General features: G+C 45.3%; 1 protein-coding gene across 4 annotated transcripts in view; it reads left to right on the forward strand.

The window, feature by feature from the left end:
• The first annotated feature begins 1688 nt into the window (after positions 1-1688).
• TUFT1 (tuftelin 1) overlaps positions 1689-27593 on the forward strand; it is a 175519-nt gene continuing 149614 nt past the window's right edge. For 3 of the 4 annotated variants that reach the window (XM_069650500.1, XM_069650513.1, XM_069650506.1), the window contains exon 1: positions 1689-1877. In XM_069650500.1, the coding sequence (XP_069506601.1) occupies positions 1815-1877 (63 nt within the window). In that variant the 5' untranslated portion in view covers positions 1689-1814. The remainder of the gene's footprint in view (positions 1878-27593) is intronic. The other variant, XM_069650493.1, reaches the window with a different exon arrangement.

The raw sequence follows: 27593 nt of genomic DNA on the forward strand, positions 1-27593 counted from the left end.
ACCAGATAGCTGCATTACAGTATCTTTTTTTCTTGTTATGTGTTTTCTCTTCTTTCTTTTTTCTTCTTTCCCTCGGGGGTCAGCTTGTTTAAATCCATCTCTTGGTCCTGAGGAAGGTGGACACTACCCTATACCTCTGAAACGTAAAGACATTTACGTCTTGATTTAGATATGCAAGAGGCGTGCGCTGATCTGGACCTCCACCAGCCCCATACGTAGACCCTGAATTGACCTAACCCATGTTAAGACATTTCACACATACCACAATTTGGGAACAATTTATTAGCTCCATATTGTAACAAATTATAATCAATAGGGCAGTCTCTTCCTATATGATATGCAAGACTTGACAGATTGAATAGTCTGTTCTATGTCGTTTTGTAAACATGTTATGGTAGATATGACTTGTTTGTGAAGATCGTGATTTCCAAACTATTTTTTCCAACCAAAATAATGTTCTGTTTTTTTCTGGATGTTATCCTTCATCATCTTGACCTTTCAAATCTTTACTTATCCTAAACGTCCTGATTTTTGTTTCAGGTCTCTGATGAATAATGCTTTAATTTTCTTGTACAGATTATTTCTGACGTTTTATTGAAATAAATGAATGGGATGTGTACTGAAGTGCTAAAATCCAGCTAAGTGTGAGGGAGTCTATACAAGGACTACACATTAGGTGTCAATCATAAACACCGTGTACACAGTCCTTTTGAAACATTGCACAGTCACTTAACCCACTGTTAAACTCAGGACAAACCCCACTTTACTTCCAACTCTATTAGTATTTTGAAAGCACTCCTCAGTGCAATTTCTGATAATTTGGATTGGAAAACTCTTGTGATCTATTTTTATTAATAACTTTGCACACTGTACGTTGATACTGTATTGCATTGATGTTTTCGAAGTCCAAATGAACTAGTGCTATATTTAGTAATATTTTAGAAACATTTTTCGCTGTGCTAAAATTGATATATTGTAAGCATTGCTTCTCTGGATTTAAGCAATTGGAACGCTAATCTCAACGGTAAAGCCTTGCACTGAGACAGCCATCCTCCATTCCTGTCTATACAGATTAAGTCATGAACAAGCCTTTCTTCTCACTGCAGCAGTTTTGGGCGCGACCCCTCTGAGTCATAGACAGTAGCACACAGCCAGGTGAGCCGCCATCTCATAGTTTGGTCCATTGCTGAGCTGTAATTCCATATGCTAATAGCATAGTTGGTTCAAAACGCACAGATAGCTATTGTCAGCTCCTTCTGGCGCTTCTAATCGGCCTCGTGTAGAGGCAACGGCCATCTTGAATAGAAGCTTCCCGTGTTCCGTATAAATACTATTCGGCATATGGAGGAAAAACAGTCTAAGCAAAGTTGAAAATGAAAGGCATCATGTTAATGAACTAAATATAATATCATTTAGCGTATTATTTCAATATTTTGTAATTATGTTATTGTCAGTTAAATCAATTTTTAAATACACGACAAAAGCGGCTTCGAATCTACTATTTTCTGATTGTTCTAATAACCACGTTTGCATAATGTTATGCCTCAGGAACTTCTGTAATGATGAAAGAAGACACGCGCGGCAGTTCATGTCCTCTGGGGAGCGCGAGGAGCTTGCTGACGCCTGCCCTGGCAGCCTATCATGGCGTGGCGCCATGCGTGGTAGGCGGTGCCACGCCAGGGTAATCCAGTTCTTACAGTGTGTGCCGTTCTCACGCACGGAGCGGCGGGCAGTAGCAGTTCTTCCCCGCCTCCCTACTCCCTCTCAGGGAGGCTCCGTCGGGATTTCAGTGCCCACCTTGGCAGTGTGCAAGGATGAGCGGCGGCCGCAGCAGCAGCCTATGCACCCTACAGCAGCTAAAGCCCGAGGAATCTCCGGTGAGCGAGGTCTCCCAAGCTGGGAGGGATGCTTGTTTTCTTAAATTATAAGAATCCAGCTGTGACACCCGGGGCAGCATACCTGTGTTTTCTTTCAAACACACCCCGATTGCTTCTAAGTATTGTACACGCTTTGTCTTCGGTCTTGAAGTGATTTTACTGGAAATATGGATGCCATCAATAATTTCTTAGTAAATGTTAATGATCAACTTTTGTGTGGTTTCGAAGAGTGCAGCCCTATTTTACACAATGATCATTCGCATGTGTTTGTTCGTGTAAATATGGTTTATTTTTATTTCAAATCAGATTGATGTAGACGTCTGAATAGAGTAGGGCAGCGGCAAAAATAACAAATCGTCTATAATTTTAATTTTAAATTATTAAACATGTATTACCTGAAAATTTCTGGATGCTCCATTAAGGTCCCTTGAGCAGCATTGTACTCCCATTTAGCTCACCCCCACACCCCTCCTCCACGGCTTCTGACACACATTGGAAAACAACTCGGGGCAGGTTGAAATCTCGTTCTCCGGACACTTGCCAGTGCAAATGGCAGGCGACGTACTGTAGAGATACCTTGCGTCGTTGCATAATACATGGTCGGAGTCGAACAGTCTGCTTTTGTGCAATAATTATCTTACAAATAAATACAAGCAAATATTGTCATGCATGTATGGTTATTCTGACCCTGTCTGGCAGCGGGTTTGGGGTATCCATGCGGGTATTTTAATTAATTACTCCTACATAACTGTGTGCTCTCGGTCAGTCGTTGACACTGCCTGGGGATCCTTTCACGGTTTCGCACGCAATGACTTTCTTTTTTTATTTAAATACATTTAGCCTCACAGGGCTTTGTACAAAAACAAACACAACATTAAGACATCTGGATTAATACATCTAAAACAATTTTCGTAATATGGATTACAAGAGTTAAATGAAGACTAGCCACTGTCTAGCAACATCTGTCATGTTTCACCTATAATTGCTCTGATAGCATTTTAAAAACATTCATGATGCCCTTACAAAATCTCATCACATGGTAAATTAAATTAGCATCATTGCCACCCATCAGGTCAATGGCTTTCCCACACCCCTCCTCTCGGGCATAGGTGGGATAAACCTTGACATGGGGTTGAATTCAGACACTTTTGAAAATGGAGGGGGGGTGGTGTGTGTACGTACGTACAGGGGTCTGTCTGCCTGGGTGGGAGGAGGGAGTGGGGCATCACATGATCTAGAGCAGGCGATGCTCCGAGGCCCCGCGTGCAGTGACTTGTTCCAGATGCCGCCGGATGTTTTATTTCTCGCACAGGAGCTTTTACACTTGTGCTGGCAGATGCGCGACAGGACGTGGCCAGAACTTCAGATTTATCCAAACCACTAGCTCCCTCCGGGGCTCCGTTCCCACTAATTATGGGTCTCAATCCCCACGACTGTTTCCGTTTGTTACGTAACTGGGTCCTGCTGCGTAGCGCGGTGTTTGGGATGCTGGGAGTATAACACATCGGCAGAGCTTGCTACACAAGGCGTCACGGCAGCTTTCTTAATGAGCCCATAGGGAAGAAGCGGTTTGCAGTGGGTTGTGGATTGTGTGTGTGATAGTGCGGCCTTGTGATCTTGGCGAAACCCCAGTATTCCTGACAACATGACCCACACCATTATTTAATCTTTAGTGGTAGAGCGAGTTGGCTTACAATTAAATACATTGAAAACTGTTCTCTTCCATCGTGCGTCTTCGTTTACCGTATTTTATATGCATCATTTGACGCGCCCTCCTCTCTTACGTAACCATGGGTGCCGACTTTAGATTTTCAGTACAGGGATGAGAGGTGTTTATTTTTTTATTTTTTTTTTACTTTTGCATTTACTGAATCCTTAACACTAATGCTGCCAAGGTTAGCACGATTTGCACCAGTAAGTTGTAAAACACCCTAAAATTGTTGGTTAAAATATGTGATTCTGTTGTAAGGTGTCTAGAGGAGCACAGCATACTGCTTTGCTTGTCTTCCAGGAGACTGGCACAAACAAAGCATTCTAAATGCCAACCACAGTTTATTGAAATTACCACCGTTGAAGCAATGATATGTTTTCATGTACTGTTGCCATCTGATACTCATTCATAATGGTGTCCATGTCCTGAAGGTGCAGTATATCAGAATGACAATTTCAAATCAACAAATGCAATCGACCCCAAATCTGCCCGAAAGAGGGCAGTGAGGCAGGTCATAATGCATGCCCATTCAAGTCGCCACCTCACAGCTGAGACAGCAAACAACGAGGTTCTGGTCTGCACCAATTTTCAGTGATTTGAGATAAAGCACAGGGGCCACCTCTCAGAATGGAAACTTGTATCACACATGGAACATTTCCTAAATTGTACCTACATAAATCGGAGTAAAGCCAGCAACTATGGGGTGTAAGGGCTGGAGGGTTAGGAGAAGTGAATACAAAGCAGTAGGAAACTGCAGGGATGTTTGAACATCTTTCATGGCTGGCAGGTGCCCATTTCAAAATCAGGTTTTGGGGCCCCCTTGCGTACCGCTGGGGAAAACAGCCCAAAGCACCCGTGGGAAATTATAATGGAGTCAAAAGAATGCAGTAAGGGGGTTAATAGCTGCATTTATCTTGGACAGACAGCCAGCAGGTTGCTGAAACACCAAGTGTTCATTGAAAATCTATTAATCACTCTTTGACAGTAGGGTACTAATGTAGAGGAAACTGCAGTAAAAATGCAACAATGTGATAAGAGGTTGCTGGATACTGCAAGAGGCCTGAGGGAGGTGATGGTCTGCAGGCACCATCAAAGACCGCCTGCATTGTTTGCACTGCAAAGCACACATTTCATTTCCCTAATTAAAGGAGCGCGTTGCTGCAGTCATAAGACTGCCAACACAGAGAACCTTTACAGGGGGCCTCCCGAAGCTCGGAGCTCATTTCAACTGAAAAGATGTAAAGGCACTGACGCTGTCCCTGGGAGACTGACCGGAATCTCTGGCCATCATTCGAGTGCTTGGGTGAACAACACAATCATTGGTTACCATTTTCTCAGCCTCGTTGCAAGACACGCTTGTGCGTTTCAAAGGGCCTGTGTTTCTGCTGCACTGGTTGGAGGGTGGCAAATCCCTTACTGGATCCTTGCGGCCTCTGCAGAGGTATGGATTATTTTTCCGTTTTATACTTTTTCTTTCTTAGGGTTTGTGTCTACGTGTACATTTTTGGGGGCATAGTATCTGCACCATGAAAGCCGGTTTGTGCATCTACATAATTATTTAACCCTTTCCTTCTCATTTCTCTTTCCAATAACCCTAGATCCTCCCACCAGCTACCCTGCACCAACTCTCCCTCCATCTTTTCCCATGTGTCACTCCCTCTCTCCATCCCTCAAATGCTTAATTTTGGTTTCTTTTCATCCTTCCATCTCGCCAATTCACACTCCCTCAGTCTCCATCCCTCCTATCTCTCCCCACATTAATCCCTGATGCGTCCATCATTTTTTTCTTCTTTGCTCACACTTTCCCAAGTCGTTACCCATGCACTCTCTCTGCAACCACACCAGCCCTCCTACACTCCACATTTCTATCTCGAGCACACTCCCTTCCTCTTTCTCTCCATGTCTTTACCTTCCTTCCCCTCCTCTCCAAATTTCCCTCTCTTCCATTCCCTGTGTCAGTCTCTTAGGCAGTTGGACCTTCTGGTTGCGCATATAGTTTTACTGCAGGTGCACTAACACGCACAGCTAATTTATTGGCGTTTGAATCATTGGCCACTGGTTTAAAACACCTGGGAGAGAGTGGGGATAATTTACCGCTGAAGAGAAAGAGGGAGGGAGACAGTAGAAAATCAGGGGGTGGGGAGTAGGTGGCAGATGAAAGAGGCAAAGAAAAGGGGACGGTTGACAAGTGAGAAGAGAAAAATAAAGTCAGGAAAGTAAGAATGGATATAATGTGAGATGCAAAATGTCAACGCTAGAAAAATGAAAGAGGAAAAAAGTAAGATATAGCCAACGAGCATGGCATGTCCGCTGTCCCCGCAATCGAGGTTCGGGTGATGAATAAGTGGCCTTCCCACTTTGGAGTGAGCAGCGTTTGATAATTTGGCAAGATGTCTGCTGACACTTCAACCTGCCTGCACCTAACAGGAGAGGAACAGAAGCCCTGCCGTCCAGTGCTCAATCCGATTAGAATTATTTTTGTTTTTGTACGCGTTTGAATAGCTTCATGGCACTGCCATGAAACTATTTAAAGGCTTATGAAAAGTTAACGGGGCAAAAAGAGACTCCGGCCCGTTGTTCAAGCAGTGTGGAACCAGGTGCCCCTCCCCCATGTACTCGGCGCCTATGCACGTGACGGTGACCCCCCATGGTCTGGGGTAGAACCAAAGGGAGCTGTGCTGGTGTCATTGTAGCTCCTTCGACAACGCTGCGCCAGGGCCACCATACGCGTGAACCCTGGGCATTTTAGAACTCATATTTTTTTTTTTTTACTTTGCCGTTGAATCACTTCTGCGCGCTTATTACATGGTACACAGTAAGCGCCAGCCCGCAAAGTCCATGCGCTGCAGAGGCAGCGTCCTTAAGGTAACCTATCGGCACAGGGTCTACTACGCCTAGGTGGATTTTGCCCCAGCTGCCGTTTTTTAAAGACGTGGGGGTCTTCTTGTGTGTTCTCTAAATGACCCATTAATGTTACTAGTTCATTTTGTGATTTCTCTGCCACTGGGCGATTTCCTTTGTCTCTTGAAAACTGCCCAACAGATGGCCCAGTGTGAGTACTGCATGTGACCAGTGACATGATGTGATAGGTTATTTATAACGTGCTTAATACCCAGAGGTTTCTAAGCGCAGACCCGGGGATCGAACCTGTGTTGCTCCGTGTCGTCTTGCTTCCAGGGCGAGCACGTTGCCCCTGATCTATCCTCCCGAGACTGTGCCCCCCCCTTCCTAATTAAAGTAGCCAATCCTTCCATGTTTCTGTCCCTCTTGTTCTGTGCTCCCACGTGTTTCTTAAGTAAACTCTGCCACTGTCTTTTCTCTTGCCTGGGAGTTCATTTTGGAGCTTAAATACATCACCAAACCCATAGGCATCAAGACACTGTTAGATACATGTTACTTACAGACTTAAGGATACATTTAAATAGGATGTTAATGTTAAAGGATATATCACCACCGGAGTGGTCCCCTGGCGCTCTGGGGGCTCTGAAAAACAGGGAGGGGTTGGGGGCAGTTAGTGGGGATGAGCTGGAGAAGTGCAAGGGAGCATTGATGTGCAGTTGGCAGCCTCAGCTCGGAATTCCGTTGGCTGGGCTTGGGGTGTTTATACTGTTGGAAGACGTTGTGTGCTCTTGTGTGGGTCTGTTTGCTTTGTTTTGTTGTTGCAGTGTAGTGAAGCTTGTGTGGATTTTTGTGTTGTATGTTTGTGGTTGTGTTTGGTTAGAGTTTGTGAGGTGAAGTTGTTAGTGGGCTGGTTAATTGGCATTGCTGTCTGAAAATGAGACGCTAAATTTCCGTATTTCTAATCGGGTGTGTGTGCGTCTCAGTGTCTATGTCCAGATCAGGGGCTGTACGACACTCGTGGTCCCTTTCCCGTATGGCATCCTTTCACATGCATAACCTTGCCCAAGTTGGGCACCGGCCGTCTACGTTGCCCCTATTTGTATGCGGGCAGACGTTTGTGCGTCCCTTGCAGTCTAGCCCAGAAAGCATTCCCAATCTAGTAGGAGGGCGGCATCGGTCAGCCCGGGTTTACTCCCTCCATGTGTTGGGGCTGCTCCGCATTCATCATCTTATTCGGTTGCTTATTCATGTTACCGCTCCCACCCCCTTTGGAACGTGGCTATGCTAACGCTTGCAATTATGTCCATGGGCGGCGTCTGCCTTCATTCACAACTCTCTTCGGTCCATGCCCCTGCCAATATCCACAGCTTAGTTAGTGTGGCAAGTGCTAACGTTCACCCAACTTTATACAGGTATGATCTACAGTAGCATTTATCGAGTGAGTGAAGGTTGTTCACTGGGAATTGGCTAGGGATGCTGGATTCTGTCCTCATGGGTGTCGCTTGTGTCTTATTTGACTTAGTGTGGTCTCTCTTGTTGTAGTAAGAGTTTCTTTTTTCGGTTCTAGATGTTGTCATTGTCGTCCTAGATTTGTCATCCTTTTCATTGTGTTTCCCGTTCGGTGGTTTGGTTTTTCAGTTTGAATCTGTGATGTTGAAGAGCCAGGTTTTTAGTCATTTTCTGAATTGTAGGTTGTCTTTGGTATCCCGAGATATAGGCTGTTTGCATAGTCTATTCTTGACATGATCAGGGTGACGATTGTGAGTGTTTTGTGGGTGAAGGAGAGGAAAGGTAAGATTCTTCTTGCCGTGTGAAGGAGGAAGAAGCGTTTCTTGATTATTGCATTTATTTGTGGTTCTAAGATTAAGGTGTTGTCCATCAGGACTCCCAGATTTTTTAGTACCTTAGATGCAATTAGTGTGGTTCCCATTTACGTTGGCCATGGAATATAGGTGTTATTCTCTAGATTTTTGGATATAATCACAATTTCTGTCTTTCCTGGGTTGATTTTCATGTTGGCATTCATCCAATGAAAGATTTCTTTTTTTAGACACTATATTAGGGTTGAGTGATCGGCTTGAGTGGCTTCGATTTTGTAGATGATATGAGTGTCGTCTGCATAGTTCTAGCATGTAATTTCGTATTTGAAGATTCTGATTAGTGGAGTTTGGTAGATGTTGAAGTACAGTGGTGATAGCGACGACCCTTGTGGTACGCCACAGTGGTTGACTCGTGGTGTGGATTTGAAGGGCTTTAACCAAACGGTTTCTGTTCTGTCTGCTAGGAAAGATTTAATCCAAAGTAGTGCTGTGCCTGTTATGCCTATGTCTTCTCGTCTTTTGGTTAGGGTGTCATGAAAGGTTGTGATTATGGTACATCACATAGGAAAGTGTTACAGTGCATGGCTGTCAAGTCAATTAGGTAAGTTGTGGTACAAATGCGGCAGATGGTGTAGTGCAAGTCAATTCAGGTAAAATAAGGCATAATTAGGCAAGTGGTGCAGATACGTGTTTCGGTGTAGTACACCCTCCCGAATGGGCACCTTCCCAAAGAACCGGTTATTTGTCCGTGTTCGTTCTCGGTAGAGGGGCTCCTTGACCTCTCTTTGTAGTTATCACAGGACATACCTGCCTCCTCCCTTTTGCAGAAATATACAAACTGATGTACACCCAGACCCTCACAAAACATTCTAATTTCCCCCACTGCCATCCCCGTCCCCTTCCCAGCGTTTGTAGAATGTATTCCCACCTTCCCGTCATCGTATCTACCTTTCACTTTTCTTTTCTCCAGCAGAGAAAGGACTGGATATTGTACTTCACTCTGTGGACAAGCATAGGCACTCTGATATTCTGTCGCAGTACACACACATTTTAACACTACTTCAGAATAAAAACACGCCTTTCTAGTTAGACTGTTCTTGGAGCCAGCATTCGTGTAAATAAATGCTAATGAGGCGGCTGCTTTGATATTCGTAGTTTCGGCGTTGACAGCCACGCCCGTCTGAAGTAAACAGGACGATCCGGTGTCCCTGGCAATTCCTTGGTTTGGCCTGTATGGAGGGATGACGCAGGGAGAATTGTCGGAATGAAACCGGCGTGCCCAAGGGATGAGTTCCGGTCTCCCGGGAAGCCGTGCCAGGGCAGAACATCGGCAGGCCCCCATCCCCTTTACCGCTGTAAATCTTGCTGGGTAGGGATGGGGTTACTTGATTTTCAGATGCGTGCTCGTTATTCGCTCAACGTTATAGCCCTCTGTCCTCCCGGAGCGTGCCAAAATTGCATTTTTTAATTGTGCTATGTGGTTACATCACTTCTAATCAAATTACCACCATCGCCTTGTGTGATGGCCCATACCAAAAATAGAGCTCTCGGGCACTTAACATTAGGCGCACAACCTGCCAGCGCATATTCCCTGGGTAGGGGCGGGGGCTTTAAAGGCGGCGCCGCTCTTTTGCTTGCATTAAACTTCTGTCAATGCAATCGGTTCAAAACCCAGCTATCTACTCATCTCCCGACATTGTTCTGAAATAACTGTGTAAATATTTCTACGCTATTTTATTTAATGAGCAGAGTGGAATTTTGTAAGCCAGAATGTCCGCACTTGCTTGCTTGTAACCCTCCCCCCCCCCTCCTCCCAATCTCGGAGCTAGTCCAGCCAAACGCAAGGCTGTTTTATGTCTGTCAATGAGTCAGGAATGTTGCCTCCTACGCAAGCAAGGTACACAATGTTTTGGGTTTATCTCACGTTGGGTTAAAGTTAGAAAAGACTCGGACAATGTGGGGTGTGTGACTGTGGTCGCGACCACTGCAGTGATCTGTCCGTCACCTGCTATTCGCAGGCTCGAACCCAGAGGCAGCCTGCTCAGCCTTTCATCATCCTTCTGAAGGTGAAACAATGAACACCTTTAAGCCAAGAGTCAATTCCGAGAGTTTTATAAATGTGCTAACATTCTTGTAGTACGTTAGCAACAAACAAAAATAAACATAGAAGTGCTCGAACCCAAACTGCACGATGCATTTTGAAGCAGTGGTACTAAATAACATGTCATTGTTTTGGACATAATTGGCCTGATTTTAAAAAGCGTTTTCCAGTAGGGGATTCGCATTCAAGCAGGCTTTTGTAAATCAGGCCGCATGTGTTCATTTTTCTGCAGAGCAGTGACCGTCGTGCATCTAGTTTAGGCAACCTCTCACTCGGCTCTTCTGGTGCTGGCATATCGCTGAAAGGCTTTTTCTTTTATCACGAAAGCGGCATTCTGCGCACGCGAGGTTCTCGTTTCACGCCTTTCTGCTACGGTAGGGTAGGTGTGTGTTTCAAGGTCACTCGAAAAAACCTGTTTCCGGGGATTATTAACACGCTACAATGGCTGCTGGCTGCGTCACCGCAGAGTCCCCTCGGTACAGATTGGAGATGATGCAATGACGCGGCGCCTTTTTCTTTTACTTTGAATTAATTTTCACCTTAAAGTACGTGTGATCACCAACACCCGCACTAGAAGCGATATCCTCGTGGTTCACTCCTTTTATTGTATTGTGACAATTTTAGGGCACAGTGATGCTGGGGGCTTTAGGGCACAGCAGTGCTGAGCCATGGGTTAATTCCCCTCACGATCGTGAGAGGGGGTTTAGATTCTATTAAACACAAGGAGGCGAGTATTATGCAAAACAATCTTTACCACTTGATCCCACAGCAACAAAAAACTTTACACAAAATAAGTTTGCTTCATCTTCAAAAACTGAAAGTCAGCTGATGTATCTGAGTCAGGAATGACATGGAGCAGGAACCAGGCTGACTCAGGTAAGTGTAAAAGGAAACAGGTTTTTTTCTTCTTGGTTACATAGCATAGTAAATGAAAGGTAGGAGAGTAAGTAATAAGCCTCTGCCCTGGTTCCCAGTCTATCTCCAAGTCCCAACCGACACTCTGTGGAACCCACATGCCTCCAACACTCGCAGCTCCACTTTAAAGGATAGTTCCGGGACTTTTTTTTTATTGTCCCTACGGTTCGGCCATGTGTTTTTAAGCATAAATCGGTAGATCGTAGAAAACTTTCCTATGGACCTTACCCGACTTTTCGTCCATTAACGCACTCGAAATCAGCCGCCATTTTCTGATAATCCTATCATTTCCCCCCATCGACCTGGCTCACCTGCTTTTGCGGCACTAAATCAAATCCCCTGCCCCTGAAACATACTTTATCAAAACATTCATATTCCCCGCCTCTATCCGTGACGTGACTGTGCTGCGTAGGCAAACGCGCCCAGGCGTCTTCTACGCGACTTAACACAGAACCCGGAAATCAACACAGATCAGCTCACAACACAGCGCGCCACAATTGGGAATATGAAACTGTACTTTTAAATCAAACCGCAAGATTGTAAATTTGGTAAAGTACATTTATTTGACATCAAATGTTTAGAGAATATTCAGCGATTTGCATTTTTCTTTGCTCTCGATCCAAAATAGTTCGTCTTGAGGCAAGCGATGTTCGTGTGCAGTACACAGGGTGTTGGTTTACAATAAAATAAGCTCTTCGGTCGCACTGATAATTGCATGGCTGTTCCAACAACGAGGCACTAGGCCACCACAACGGTCTGTATGTTGCATCTAGCCGTTAGTACCGCGTAAGGGCATACTTGTACTTGGCGATCGTCCCATAAAATGGTCAGGGTGGTAACGTTGTTCACGCGGAGAAGCAACTGGCGGTTGAAAAAGCCATCCGCCGGTGTCTGGTACTCGTGACACATTCAATAATGAAGGATGTACCTGTTTTAAAAACATAAAAAATGAAATTAGTCTCACCATCAGATCTTTATTAAAATTATTCATTTTATATATTAGGTCGGGAAATTATTTCATAGCTAGGACAGTGCAACTGGGTATTATACGTCAAGGGGGGGCTGTAGGATACTGAGACAGTCCCCCAGTGCAGGGGTTGACAGGGAGGCAGTGCAGGTGGAGAGTGGAAGGGCCCAGGACCGAGGTCGCAGACAGTGGACCAGTTGTAGCAGGGGAGAGGGAGAGAGAAAGCAGAAGCAAAGAGGAAGGTTTTGAGGTGCTTCCGTAAAAGGAGATGGTTCTCCTCAAGATAGTGCGCGGTACAAAACAATATGCCACATAGAACGAACAAGTACAAGTTAACCAGTCTTTAAAGCTACTGTATAGTAATTAAATTGCGGTATACACTCATCTAAAGAGTTACTTACATTATATTTGCATTTTCCATTGTGTCTGTGCGTAGGGCAGCCCCGAAATACCACTCCTTCTATGCCGACGTTATTTCTTCTAATGAACTAATGGCTTTCGTTTCTGAAATTATATTCATTATCGTTTCTTACGTTATTGCACCACACCCCCAAAAAGAAGTCTTTCTGGATGGTCCCGGCCTGTCAAGGTCAAATAACAATAGAACCTTATACTGAGTCGTGGGCCATTCCGGCACCCGAGAAAAAATCAAAGCAGCTGACCTTCACTTTGAACGAGCACACATTCCTAGTTAGCTACATTCAGTGTAAGGCCATCTCACAGGACTCACAGAGCAATCACTTTTATTTACACAATACATAGCTACACATATTCAATGGGCCTGCGACTTGAGGAGACTCGAGAGAACAGACAATCAAATTACAATCATTTAAACCGTGATGTGTATTTCTCAATGAGCTCTTCTTTAGGTGGACATGGAACAGAGGCAATGTTGGGTGGCAATGCAGTTGTCCCCTGCACAGGTTCGTTCACAACTCCATGTATGTGCCTATCTAGGACATCAACAATAAGTCTCTCAAAGTCATATTGCATATCCTCAAACACTGGTTTGATCACCCATTGTTTACTTCTTTTAGTGAAGGCCTTATTGTAGCGAAGCGTCCCTAAAGTTCCGGTCGTCCTACTTTGTTGACGGCCAACATTATGGTTATGTGCCAAGACCGCTAGAAGAGTCCGATTTATCATGCCCTCCATGCCAAAATGCAATCGTTTTGGCCTGTACTTTAGGCACATATTGTGGAACACCTCCAAATCTCCTGTGTGGCAGAATTCCGTGAGTCCCCTCAAATCTCTTGTTATAGTTTTATCAAATACAATCTTTCAATGGCTTTGTGAGTGGGTGATGAAGGAATCAACCACTTCTTCTTCCGTGCCTCCTCTGTGGACAAATGGCCATGTTCACAATTGTGGAAATGTTGGTTTGTGGTCCAGCGGTGAACGTTGCTACAGTGTAGCATTACTGACCGCTATTTTTCCAGTAGAATTTCCAACGACCGTCCACATGTTTTTGAGCTCCACCAAAGATGGTTGCTGATTGACTTGGACCACTGTGAAATACCTTGCATATCTTTTTTTTTACCTGCAGCCGACATTTTTTTATTGATTGTTTTTGCAAGATGCCAAACGTCAAATTGGTGATTTATATTTTTGTACTCTTCTCTCATTGTCTTGGCAATTGAAACGTGTCTGTCCGTGGCTATCAGGTCGATCACCATTCCCCGCGATTGTAGTTCTTGCAATGATGCTACAAAGCCAACTTTCTCCATGGCCACTGAGGATGTACTTTGTAACACTTGCACGACCACCGAACTCACAATTTTCTTACTTTCCATGTCCTGAAAGTGGTAGGTGCAGTACTTGGCTGACGCACTGTCCATCACCGGCTAGCCTGAACCGTTTGCCCGCGAATGTACTATCAATAGACATTTTTTCCATTCTCCAAGCTTCGCTAATGGCTGGAAATAGATAATCGGTTTGGTATTTGTAGAACTGAGTTTTCGCAATGAAATGGATTCCCACAAACTGAAAGAATGACTAACTTTTTAAAACTTGAACCACTAAAAAGTGCAGCCGCTGCACAAAGTAGATTGCCTGCTGGCAGTTGCCCCAGCATGGGTTGTGCAGACCATGAGAAAGGATGATATTTTGTACAGGTGGCATGTATTTTAAGGTTAGTGCCTCGAATTGCACGAGTCACATTAATCAATGGCTCCCCACATACTTCCCCACCAACCGAATGCCCACATTTCATCCGAATAATAATATCAATCAAACAACTATCGAATACAATGAATTTGGCCTCTTTCCTTATACTGTCACTCTGCATCCCAGCTGGTTCGGCCTGTAACGTTGAGGACATGTCACTCACATGAAAGGTAGAATCTCTGATATCGTCTTCCGCTATGTTCAGTGATATTGATGGTGTTTCATTGTCGTCCACTTCATTCTCTTCCATTGCAACATCTGTTCCTTCTCCGGCGATGGGTGAATAAAACAATTTCTTCAACTTTCTCGCGGTCTTAGTTTTTGCGGGTGTGGATTCTGTAAATTGATCTCCGACTGCATCCGAACTACCAGGAGGACATTCACTATCAATGGCTGGTGGTGGTATAGCTCCGTTGTCAATCACTTCATATTCTTCCCATTGGCACGATGCATCTCCAGTCTCAAGTCCCTGCCAAAAGGTTTGACAAGCAACATCTCTCGTTCGCTTCACTGTCTGTGTAGATCTAGTTCGTACACCTACTCGCAACTAGAGGACAGATTGGAAAAGGGATGTTCAGTTTAAACACAACTTACAGTATTGAACTATTAACAGTGAAAAATAACATAATATAGTGACCAGAACACTAACCTTCTTTTGCTTTCTTTTCTTTGAAACTTTCTTGCCTCGAACTTCAACATCAGGACGCTGTTGCTCCGACTCGTGTGTGCATGTCTCCACTTCCTCTTGCGCTGCAACGACTATATTTTCATGATAAGCACATCCATCACGCACTGACGCTCCATCGACTCCCTGAAACATAGAACTTTCATTAGTATGTATAATAATATCAAACACAAAATGTACTTGGGGACCAATACCCACGTACATCTCAATAGCAAAACACGAATGAACGCTTTGTGTAGAACATTCAAACGACAATTATTCACGCATTGTTGATCTAGTTAGATGGAACTGCAAGATCCATACCTCGGGCTCCTCATAGACTTCCATTGATGATATTATTGAAGATGATGCTTCAGTAACTCCCTGAAACACAGTAATTGCATTAGTATGGTTTTCTATTTTGTTAAAAAGAACATAAACTTTGTGCAGGCGTCAACGGCTCATCTAAATAGACCTGCACAAATGATCAGTTGTCTAAAATAAATAATGGATATGTAAATATGATTCGATTTGCTCAATCGTTGGAAGTGTCACCACCCAGAGATCTGCATCAACTACTAGGGGTGATGTTCTTGTAGAAGAAGCTCAGTCATCTCCCTGAAACATAGTACTTGCGTTAATAAAGAAGGAAGTATAGCGGATGTAATCACGTCATATGATTTCGCTTGATCGAACTGTCAGTATCCATACCTCGAAATGCATAAGAACATCAAGGGACGATGTAACTGCGGTGCACACTTCTGCAAGCTGTTGCGCCGACCCGTAACTGCACGCTCCCCCTTCTTCTTGGACTAATGCTCCATCGACTCCCTGAAACATAGGACTTTCATTAGTAATGAACACAATATTGAAAAAAGAAGACACATAGGAGGGCGACGACAGAAGGACATATCAATGGCTAAAAACGAAAGAAACATTGTGTGTAACAATCACGCTACAAGAATGCAAGATCTGATGATCTCCATCGATGGAACTGTCCGGAAACGTACCTCGAGCATCTGAGTGACATCAACTGTTGTCGTCAATACTGTCATGATCTCTGCTTCCAAAAGGTCAGGGTTTTCCCAACTCCCTTGGAAGCAGATCCATAACCCAGGTTCTGAGTGCCAACCAGTCCCAATTGGGACCTTTTGGACCCAGTCCTGGCGCCAGTGGCACCAGGTTCATAAATATGCCCAGTCCCAGCGCTGGAAGCGCCGGGCTCATAATGCTTGGGTGGACTTACCTTCAGCAGACCATGCTGCTTACTTGCCTGCCAGTTGAGCCTCTGATCCTCTTCTGTTTGGAACTACTTTTCCTGTTGGGTGGGGCTGGAGCCACTCCCTAGATTCAGAACACTGGAACTCTTCTGGAAGGCAGGAACTCTTTTCTTACCAGGAACTCTTTTCTTACTTGGGCGTGGCTGTGGAAGGAGACACCTAAGCACTACAGGAGGCTATTTAAACCACACCCGGTGGAAGAATCTTGCTTTGCGTTATTCTGCAACCTCTGCAGCAGAACGCTCATCGTGTCTTCTGCATCCGGTCCTGGGCCTAAGGAAAAAGGCTTACCATCCTGAATCCAGTCTTCAGCAACACCTATAAAGACAAGAAAGAACAGGTTAGCATTCCGGCATCTGAAAGGCAAAGGCTTACCTACTCTTCGTGCGCTCCGGAGGTCTTCACACTGCATTCCGGCATCTGAAAGACAAAAGTTTACCAACTCTTTGCACGCTCCGGAGGCCTTCGGCGCTGCATCCCGCATCTGAAAGACAAAACAAGGTGCGTTTAAAGACATTGGGGAACTTTAATACTCACGTGCCATTACTCCTTTCCACATCTAATCCAGTGGGTATTCCGGCACCCTGCAGCCGCTCCGAACTCGTACCTGCAAAATAAAAAGACAGTTAGAGCGCATAGTGAAGCAGGCAACAAGCGCTTACTTACGTGCTTCCAGGCGCTTCTATTCATCACACGGGCTCCATCTTCAACTCACTTCAGCCCGTCATCCGCCATCGCCGGAACCCTGCAAAACAAGAGACATCATTACTAAAGACTTTAAAGACATTTGAATGACTCGAAACTTACCGTTCGTGCAGTAAACGACGGACAGCAGTCCTCTGAAGTCAAGAGGCCTGCGCTACCTATCCAGTGAAGAAACTGGTTACAGCACCCTGCCCCGAGGCAGATGGAGAGCTCGGCATTCACTTACCTAAGACATCTTACTCTACACGTCAGGCATACAGTGCGCAGAGGTCCAGCCCAAAGAGCCAACCGGGTGCTACACATCACCTTTGAAGATACGGTAGTCGCCCAGTCAAGACCGGCGCCTCTGTGAGAATCAGGTGAGCGTTACAAATACGTTGGACTCCTCCGCATCTCCCTGAAAGACAGTACTTGCATTATTTTGGATAACAATAATTATAACTGAAAACAAAGACTAGAGGAGGAGTACAAGGGTGTACCATTAGGTAAAATAATCACACGATAAATTAAAACTATTGATTTACATGCCCAAAACAAGTCAGTGGCAGAATAGCTAAGTAAGATTACCCGATAGGCGCTTGAAGTGGCTGATGACTGCAATAACGACACGGATGGAGAATCTTCCGCCTTCATATTGAGCGGATACATAAATGGGGAAATTATTGTTAGCTAATGCTACACACTACCGCAAGGCCGAGAGATAAATACGTAAACTTGACTCACCAGTGGAGGGATGTGGACGAATAGAGTGGGAATAGCGGTTGAGAGCAATTTTCGCCTCGCTCGCGGTGTGTTCTTCTTTATTAGCAATGATGTGGAGTACATGTCTGAGCTAAAGTGCCTGCTGCAGATGCGGTATCGATCACCCCTCTTGTCCGCAAAGACTTCTAGGACTCTACTTTCAAGCTCAGACGGTGGATATCCGCAATATCGGACCCATTCTCTTATCTGATCTATTGTCTTAGGGAACACATGCATTATAGTACCTTCAGATTTATTATGGGTCTTCGAAGGGCAACCGCCAATGGAACAGGCAGGCATTGTGGAAAGTTCTGAAAAGTAAAGATCAACCATTCTCTATGAATACCAATGTGTTAAAAAATGAAATGACACATAAAAGGTTCAATGCAAGGTTCGTTTTGGTTCTTGGAACTATACACGTTATTCACATGCAGATAAGTATTTGAATAACTTTAAAAACATAGAAAGATAATTTGACTAAACTCAGAACATGTGACCAGTTCCTTGCATGTACTGTCTTGAACGAAAAGAAATTGGACGCAAAATGATTATGGTACATGGCCTTACCTTGACGAACAAACAGTTAGATGCAGGGATCAGAGTAGTTTCTTATCGTAGAACAGGGAGCAGTTCACAGGTTGCAAACTGACGAGTTTCCTCGAAGTGGTCACGGAAGTTCACAGAGACGAAGAGCAGATAACCAGCACCTTCACGGGTTGACTAGCAAAGCGCAAAGTAGTTCTCATTAGAAATATGAAGTGGGTTATAAAGAATTCGAAACAGGGGTGTGTTTGTGAATGAATGACGTGTATATGTCGTGGCATTATGCGGTTTGCAGGGGGCCGTCCAGCGTGAGGGGGGATGCTTGGCAGGAGACACGGGGTCTGGAGGTAGACATGGGAACAACAACCCATGCTCTATAGACCACTTTGAAGTGTACATGGTCTTTGGCACCTCTTGGCCTTTATCGCTCCCTGACAGCTCCACTTGCCAGCACAAGTACCCCGGTGCGAACTGCCTTTGATAGGGCGGGGGGTGGATTGGGGCGGTGGTTGTGCAGACAAGACTCGTTTGACGCAGGGCCTCACCAAGGAGAGGCCATCTAACTGCATGTAAGAGGCAGGCTGCAGGATCTAGTACATGGAAGGCAGGGGGGTGAGTTTATAAATACCTCACCCTCCCAGGAGAATATATGGGTGCAGTTCACCCTGGAGACCCTGGATGCCTAGGCAGTTAGTCAGCAGCAGGCTGACCTGTGGTGGCAAGGCGGCACGGGCCAGAGGGGGTCATCTCTGTACCCGGTGCCCAAAAGGATGATTTATTATGATCAACCATATTGATTATTTACCTATAACCGTGTTTTGTATCAATAAAATCCAACGGCCTTTTATTGCCAACGCTTGAACAAAGTGGTGTGGTAAGTATTTTTGGGGGAGGAGGCAAGGCCGGGAGGCTTGATGCCAACCCGCAAAATAACATATGTATGTCTGCTGCATATGGGTTCAACGGTTATGTGGATTGAAGGTGGGCGGCCAGCGTGAGGGAGGATGCTGGCCGGAGACATGTGGTGTGACAAGACAAGGCACAGGAAGACTATTCAATGGAGACACACTAGATTCATTTAAAAAATCAAAACAACCATTGTTAAAATATATGTTGGGTTTTATTTTAGATCTTAATTTCAATTGAACATAAATAATAAACATTACACATTGTAAAGTTCCGGTTTCAGCACATCCAGGGAAAATCCGCGGTATTGTCCACTGTCGCTGGGGAAATGTCTAATGGCAAGTACCGCACAGGCAGGTATTACTCTCCGAACGCGGTGTCCGAGCCTCCCGTGAAGCCACCAAGTGAAGCAACGATAGGCCACCAGCCTGTACCACCTGTGAAAATGAAAGATGCAAACTGTATTAAAATGACAAAACTTTCTTATCACTGTCGATTCAGGTAAAAAATGTCATTCTGCTTTGAAAAAAATTCTATCTAGAAAATGCACAATATGGAACCAATTTACATGCATTCGAATGATATGTAGATGTAATTTTATATGTGGGAGACGACCATGACATAGTAGTGGCATCACTGACATCACAACCAGAGTATACTTACTCGTTACTCGGATTACGCGGACGAACAGTGCCGCGAAGTTCGTGCATAAGCACCATCATCATCCTCAACACGGTCCGTGAGAGGCAGGCTTCCCTGAACTCTGGCAGCTCGGTGATGCATTGCGGACTTGGCTCGCCTTCCGAAATGTAGGCCAAGCACCCGGAATTTTCACGGCAGCAGCAGGCCTCCTCCTCAGTTGGCATTAGCTCGCACCGATTGCACGTGCACCAGGTGGAGACGCCGTCCATGCGACATGGTCCAGGCTCTTCATCCGTTGACTGGTCCTCCCAACTGCCGTCCGAATCCCCATCGTTTTCGCGTGCTTGCCTTTCCAGTAGTTCTTGCTCGGTGTACTCGGGCTCGTACATATACGGCATTATTGTAGCCATTGTGTGGTAAAGAAAGTAAAATAATTTACAGAGATGGTACAGGTGTTCACAAGGCCTAGAAGCGGCGAAGGTAGCTGACCAGAGCACAGAAACGAGTCACAGAATACTCAAAGTAACACAGAGAGAGTAATGGAATCGAAAATCTGCTTCTGTGTGTTGTGAAACGGTGTGTTTATACTTATTGAGGAAAGAGGCGTCCTGCCATTTCCATGGCGACACTTCATTAGCTGAGGCGCAGCGATTGTTGACACGAAACGTGCTTTGGCGTTGGGAAATGGCCGGTACGCGTCTGCTGATGGCAGGCTCAGGGGCGGGGGATTTGATTTAGTGCCGCAAAAGCAGGTGAGCCAGGTCGATGGGGGGAAATGATAGGATTATCAGAAAATGGCGGCTGATTTCGAGTGCGTTAATGGACGAAAAGTCGGGTAAGGTCCATAGGAAAGTTTTCTACGATCTACCGATTTATGCTTAAAAACACATGGCCGAACCGTAGGGACAATAAAAAAAAAAGTCCCGGAACTATCCTTTTAACATTCTATGAGGCCCTTTCATACACAAGCACTAGCTACAATCATACCAGGATACCACACATCCCCCTCCTTACAAACAAACTACAATAAAACAGAATACCCTCACCATTATGTCAGGATCACAATCAAAACAAACAAAAACACCTTCTACCCCGGCCTGCCACACCGAGGTCTCAGTGCTGCCACCACCGAGCGCATACCTTGCCACATGGACAATAAAAACTAAACTACCATCATAAACCCTCCTAACCTACCACCTTTTGCCAGAACTGCCACTCCTGGCCTCAACTCTGTCACACCTGAGCACAAACCATGTCTCAACGAGACCAACATACCTTCCAAAATATAGTGTAGCCCAACACGCGTACACAATTGGCCTAACAAAAATCCTAACATGCCAACAACAACACCACCAACAGTATCCAAAACAAACACGCCACAACACCTTGTCCCTTCTCCCCTAAAGAAAACATAGAAAAGGATGAAAATGAAAGCAAGGAGACAAACTCGACAAAGACCACATAAACTACAAAACGCAACCATAGAAAGGAAGAAAAATGGTGCGACAACCCAAACACGGTAAAAACCATGCAAAATAACAGTAACACAACCGTTACAAAGATGGAATGAACTGTATGCATAGGATGAAAAAATGCTGGAATTCTTATTAAAGCACAACAAAAATATGTCATGCTAAATTCCACAGCTCCCAGTAAAATGTAATAAACTTTGATGTTAATAAACTTTGATGTCAGTGCGTGGTTAAACTGGTCCTCCACCGACCATAACTACAACCCAAAAGAATTTAACCACAGTCAAAAAATCTAACACTGACCTACAAACTGTGTGCCACTCCAAAAACCTATTACACATAAAAATCAACTGGTGTGCTAAACAACTGAACTTACCCTGCACCTCCTGGCACTACAGACAACATTCTAGGAGTCCAACTACTCCTAGCAGACACCACCATGTGCGGTCACCTTTAACGCACATACCTACAAAATGGGCCTCCTGCCCAAAACTCCCATACAAAATGCATACACATGACCCCAGACTACAAAAAAAACAATGGGCCCCATGCCCTGGTGTCTACATATCTACCCTACTGAAGGGTTAACCTCAACTGGAGCACTACTATCTAAAGTGTCCAAACTCCCCCCAAAAAAATTCTGAGGTTACTACAAAAGGTTTTTCAAGATAAAAGGCAAACGCACCCGGCCGGCATGCGAGAGCCACTCCACCAAAACATTGGTACAACTCCAATACTCGAGTAAAACTCCACTACCACGTGCTCCATCCACACGTTCACTTCTACTACTAAACACATTCACTCCCACTACTACACACATGCTACCCCATGCGTACCCACATACGTCGCACACGTGCAAAGTTTCTACATTTTGCGCTCACACACGCAAAACTCCCACAAAAACTCCAAACTTAATGTCCAACACAATATACATACTACTACAAATGCGCATTTTAAAAATCTCTACATCTCCTAAAACAAGGATAAATTGCACCATCAGCCATGGTGGTGATCAGCCACCATGCTGAGGACGCAAGGAATCACTACAAATATCAGATAAACATATCATTTTGAATTCACCTCAAATAGAACATCCCTGCAAAATGGCATAATCTCTACTGCAAAACTCTGTGGACATTTCAATAATATATATTTAAAATTTCATAATTGCTCCTTGAAGAAATACTTTTCCTTATTTCGCTCTAAATTCCTTAATCTCCATTAGAACGTTGAGAAATTTTCTTAATACGTTATTCACATTCATCTGTCTACCATTCTGCACACACTTTTCAACACAAACATGCCAACATTGCATAACTGATAAATTAGTGTAACTTCGGTAGACCCTAATCGCCTCACTCAAAACTTAAATATTCAACAAAACTCCATAGTTTCTTATAAAATGCATCATATCCAAACTATTAGCCACATTTCAGCAATGCATAATTAACTGTCTTTCTGAAAATAAACATGTCGGCAAAGAATCAACACACTACAGTAATTTTATGTCCACTGTGCCTCATGCGGTATACATCTAATATGCACTGATCATATTTCAACTCCATGTTAAAATGCATTTTGAAATATTTCTTCTCCACATGCCGCAAGACTAAAAGAAAAAAAAATCAATTCCTTACGTCCGCCGACTTGCTCTGGTAATTAATAGTGGCATCCATCTTCAGGCAGTGTCCACTAGCAGAGGCAGCATTCCCCAAGAGCACGATGCGCAACTCCGTTCATAATATAAACTAACAACATCTCCAGCAGGCGCAGATAAATTCTCGTCCTGATGAGCACGACGCACAGCATTGTTCCCAAAATGGAAACTTGTAAGCTTGCACCTCTGCATGCAAAATAAATATCCATGACCGCATGTTCCCACGAAACACTGTGTACTTCCTGAAATGTCGTGAAGTTCAGTCACGGTGCCAGGAGCTTTCTTCTAATACAGCTTTCTCTCGCAACTCCGGAGCTCCGAACATGGCAAGCATCGCCCGGCCCCTTCTAGTGCGTTCCAGTCCAACCGGCAGGCTGGAACGCAAAACAACTTAGGGCCTGATGGGCGCGCGCACTGCCCACCGCCCATAGGGACCCAGAAAATGGTATTTTTAAACCAGCAACCCAAATTTCTTATTTCTTTTTCAACAGTACCTTAAAGGAAAACTCCCCATTCCGGACTACAAGTCCCATAATTCCTCCACTCCAAATAGGCGCAACGGTGCTCTGGGATCTCCGGACTGTCCAAAAGTGGTAACTTCACTTTGCCACTAACCCCCATGCTTCTGTCAGGGCCAGATGCTTCTCCAGCCCATGGATGGGCCACAGGCTTGTTCCAAAGCCTTTCTGGTGCCATGGCCTTCTCCTACAGCCTCACTGATGACACGGTCATCTCCACAGTCCGCACCAGTTTCCTTCGCCTGCTCACATCCTCACGCTCTGGTCTAGGTTGGATGGGCTTTAAACTTCTACCAATGCCTGAAGCCACTGCCAACTCCAGGCTTTCTCCAGCTTCCAATATCAGCACTCCATGGTAGCGCTTCTTCAAACGGCATCAGCTCCATACTCCTCAGTTCTCCTCCACTCTCCATACCTTACTCCAGGTTCTTAATCCTCGCCGCCAAATGATGTATCTGAGTCCAGAATGACATGGAGCAGGAACCAGTCTGACTCAGGTAAGTGTAAAAGGAAACGGGCTTTATTCTTCTTGGTTACATAGCATAGTCAATGAAAGGTAGGAGAGTAAGTAATAAGCCTCTGCCCTGGTTCCCAGTCTCCTGGTTCCCAGTCTATCTCCAAGTCCCAACCGACACTCTGTGGAACCCACATGCTCCAACACTCTCAGCTCCACTTTAACATTCTATGAGGCCCTTTCATACACAAGCACTAGCTACAATCATACCAGGATACCACATCAGCATTTTAACAAAACTGCAGGGAAACATCCCAAAGCAAGATGGAGGATAGGTCTTGACCTGCCACCAACCAATGGGCAGGGTTCCTCCTCCATATCAGTCAGTACTTTCCTTTAACACTGCATCCTCTTATGTAGCTTCACTATGACGGATGCCATTCCGGAGGAACAAACATTGTAGCATGAAGGACGATCCACAGCAAGATCCCGTACTTGCTCGCATCTTTGTCCTCTTGAACATTCCTGGAACTTCCTTGGACCAGATAGACCTCATCCAGAAGCTGCAAGAAAACAGAACAGAAAAGAGTGAGTGAGTGGGATAATACTCACCTCCTTGTCTTTAATAGAATCTAAACCCCTCCCACGATAGTGAGGGGGATTAACCATTCTATGTCAAGACAAAGCTTCAAATTATGCAAGTTTAAAGCCCTTGCATTACATTGACGGCTACATGCTCAATATGTTTATGATAAAAGGTCTTGAACGTGGACTCTCTATACCAATTGGCTCCTTTCAGAATGTGTTGTTCCTAACTTCCCCCCAGGAAGGTGGCCTTAGAAGCCATGGCACCCCTTACTGAATGGGCCCCGAAAAAAGAAATGTCAATACCTGCTTCTTTCATGACACACCTGTAAGAAATGAGCAGCTGAGAGGCCCCTGGGGCTCTAAGCCCCATAGTCCTTTGTTCAAAACATTAAAAAAAATTGCACTACACACAGTTTGTGATCCTCTGGAAAAGTAGGGTACGATACCGAAGAAATCATACACTTTGTAGCACCTTATTATCCACGTCCAATGCTCTGATATCAGACACGCGGACACAAGACACAATAGCATGGCTAGCTTGGAGAAAAGTTGCTGCAAGGTTAACCCGTTACTATGAGGCCAGAGGAAAAAAATAAATCCAAGATTAAATTGACATCCCACAAGACCGAATACCTGGCTTTAGGAGGGAATTTGATGCATATAGGGAAGTGCCTACCCACCGGCTCCCCTTTACCAACACACGCCCAGCAGGAATGGCCGACCTGAACCTGATAATAGTTCCATAGGCCTTCCCCCTCTTTAAACAATTCAGCCAAAAAATGAACTACCTCTACTGGAGGGGCAGAAACAGGATTAATGTGCTGAGCCACGCACCAGCCCACCCACCAGCTTCATGCTGAGGAGTAATCCAATTTGGTGGAGGCTGCCCAAGAGTCCTTCATGATACAGAGAGAGTCTTGCGAAAGCTCTTGGAAACGCCAGGAAGAGCTGAAATCGGCCGGGCCATAGGGTGAGATGCCCCTGAAGGACCAGCTCATGAGGGAGACCTGCTGGATCTGTTATCACAGGAGGGTGAAGAGGAAGAAGCCAAGTAACATCGACCACTAGCTGGAATAGGGCTGGAAACCATACCTGAGAGGGCCAAAAGAGGTCACTTTTACCATTGCTGCAGCCTGCCTGTGCACTTGTACTAGGACCCGTGCTGTCATAGGGAATGGGGGGAAAAGCATAGGACAGGGGAACCAACCAGACTTGCAGAAAAGCGTCGGTTGCTACCGCGTTGGGATCATTACGCCAACTGTAAAAACGGGAACCTGACGGTTGAGCCTCGAGGGAAAGAGATCTACATGAATCGGACCCCATATAGAGAGGATCTTGGCAAACAAAGCTTTGTCCAACATCCAGTCGCTCCTGTCCTGAAATGTCTGAAATTCCAGTCCGCCTCTGCATTGCTGGCTCCTGGGAGATACTATGCCGTCAGTAGAAAGTTCCTGTCGAGGCAAAAATGCCAAAATTCCCTCGCTAGATCTGCCAGGGCTTTGGAGCGAGCCCCCCACACCCTCCCTCCCCCCCATATATATGGTTTATGTAACAAACTGCTGATACATTGTCCATCCTGATCTCTGAGAAGACTCTGGACTGCAAAGGAGCCCTTAACGGCTCCAGACAGTAGATATGCAGAGATTTTTCCTGATCTGACCACTTTCCTCCAGTGGATACCTGCCCTATCCTGGCTCCCCAGCCTGCCCTGCTGGCATCTGACCCCAGAGCGACATAGAGAGATGGCCCAAAAATCGCCCTGCCCTTCCAGGCGTCCGTGTGTTTGAGCCACCAAAGGAGTTCTAACTTGGCGTCGGGAGACAGAACCACTAGCTGTGAGTAAGATGGAGGTTTGCGCAGGTGTTTGCCCTTGAGGCGCTGCAAGGCCCTGTAATGAAGAGGTGCTAGAAAGATGGCTTGAATTGAGGCTGACCCCATCCCCATTACTCTGGCTAGCCGCCTTACGGAGACCTTCCCTTTCCTCCTTTCCTGAGGAGGAAGCAAATTTCCTTCCCTATCTTTGAGAGTCTGCTGTTTGGAAGCAGAAGGATGCACTGCCTGGAATCTATACTGGAGCCCTGAAATTTGATACATTGCGCAGGCTGGAAAATGAACTTCTTTGCATTTATGATAAAGCCCTAACGCTTGTGAAAAAGTGACTGTTAAATTTAGATGAATTTGAAGAATCTGAAAACTCTGTGCCAGAAGGAACATGTTGTCCAGATATCATTCATATCCCCTTTGACCTGAGATGAGCCAGCCCCGGCTTCATTGGCTTGGTGAAGCACCATGGGGCTGATGAGAGGCCAAACGGGAGGGAGGAAAACTGCGCAGTGCGAGTCCCCCATTGGAACTGGAGAAACTCCTGGTGGAGGGGACAGACTGGGACGACCAAAATACGCATCCTTGAGGTCGTTTCTTTTTTTTTATGTATTTCTTTTTTTTTACCATGCATTCTGCAGGCAGAAGGGTGTCCTGAAGAGGTGAATTACCTCCATTTTGAAATATTGATAAACCACAAGAGTTAGGGCTCGTAAATTTATGACTGGGAAAAACCCCTCCACTTTTTGGGCCCTGAAGGTGGCTGGAACCACTGCATCCTTGAAGATGAGATCCCGGACCTCTGTATCTACAAATTTTTGTTTGGCCTTGTCAAACAAGAGGAAGTGGGGATGTGAGCTGACAAGGCGGGGAATACAACTCTATTTGAAAACCCCTTACAGTTTGTAACACCCAAGGATCTAAAGTGAGCACCTCCCACTAAGGAAAAAACCTCCCCCCTAAACATTTGTGGGAAGAAGCCTCTAAAACACGTGGCATTAGCTGGAGCTGTCCTTGCCCTACCAGCCTCTTTGCTGGCACGTCCTCTCCCCTGGAACCCCCTTTGGAGGTAGAACACGGTTTGGGCTCCTCAAACACAGGAGAAATGTTGTGCACCTCTGGATGCATATTGCCTGGGACAGTTAGAGCCCTGGGGAAGCGGCCAGAGGAGCAGGCTATACCTCTTGCAGCCTTGTGAAAAATG

This window comes from Ambystoma mexicanum, chromosome 1p (genome assembly GCF_040938575.1).
Source record: "Ambystoma mexicanum isolate Mex_15411 chromosome 1p, UKY_AmexF1_1, whole genome shotgun sequence".
Classification (NCBI taxonomy): Eukaryota; Metazoa; Chordata; class Amphibia; order Caudata; family Ambystomatidae; genus Ambystoma; species Ambystoma mexicanum.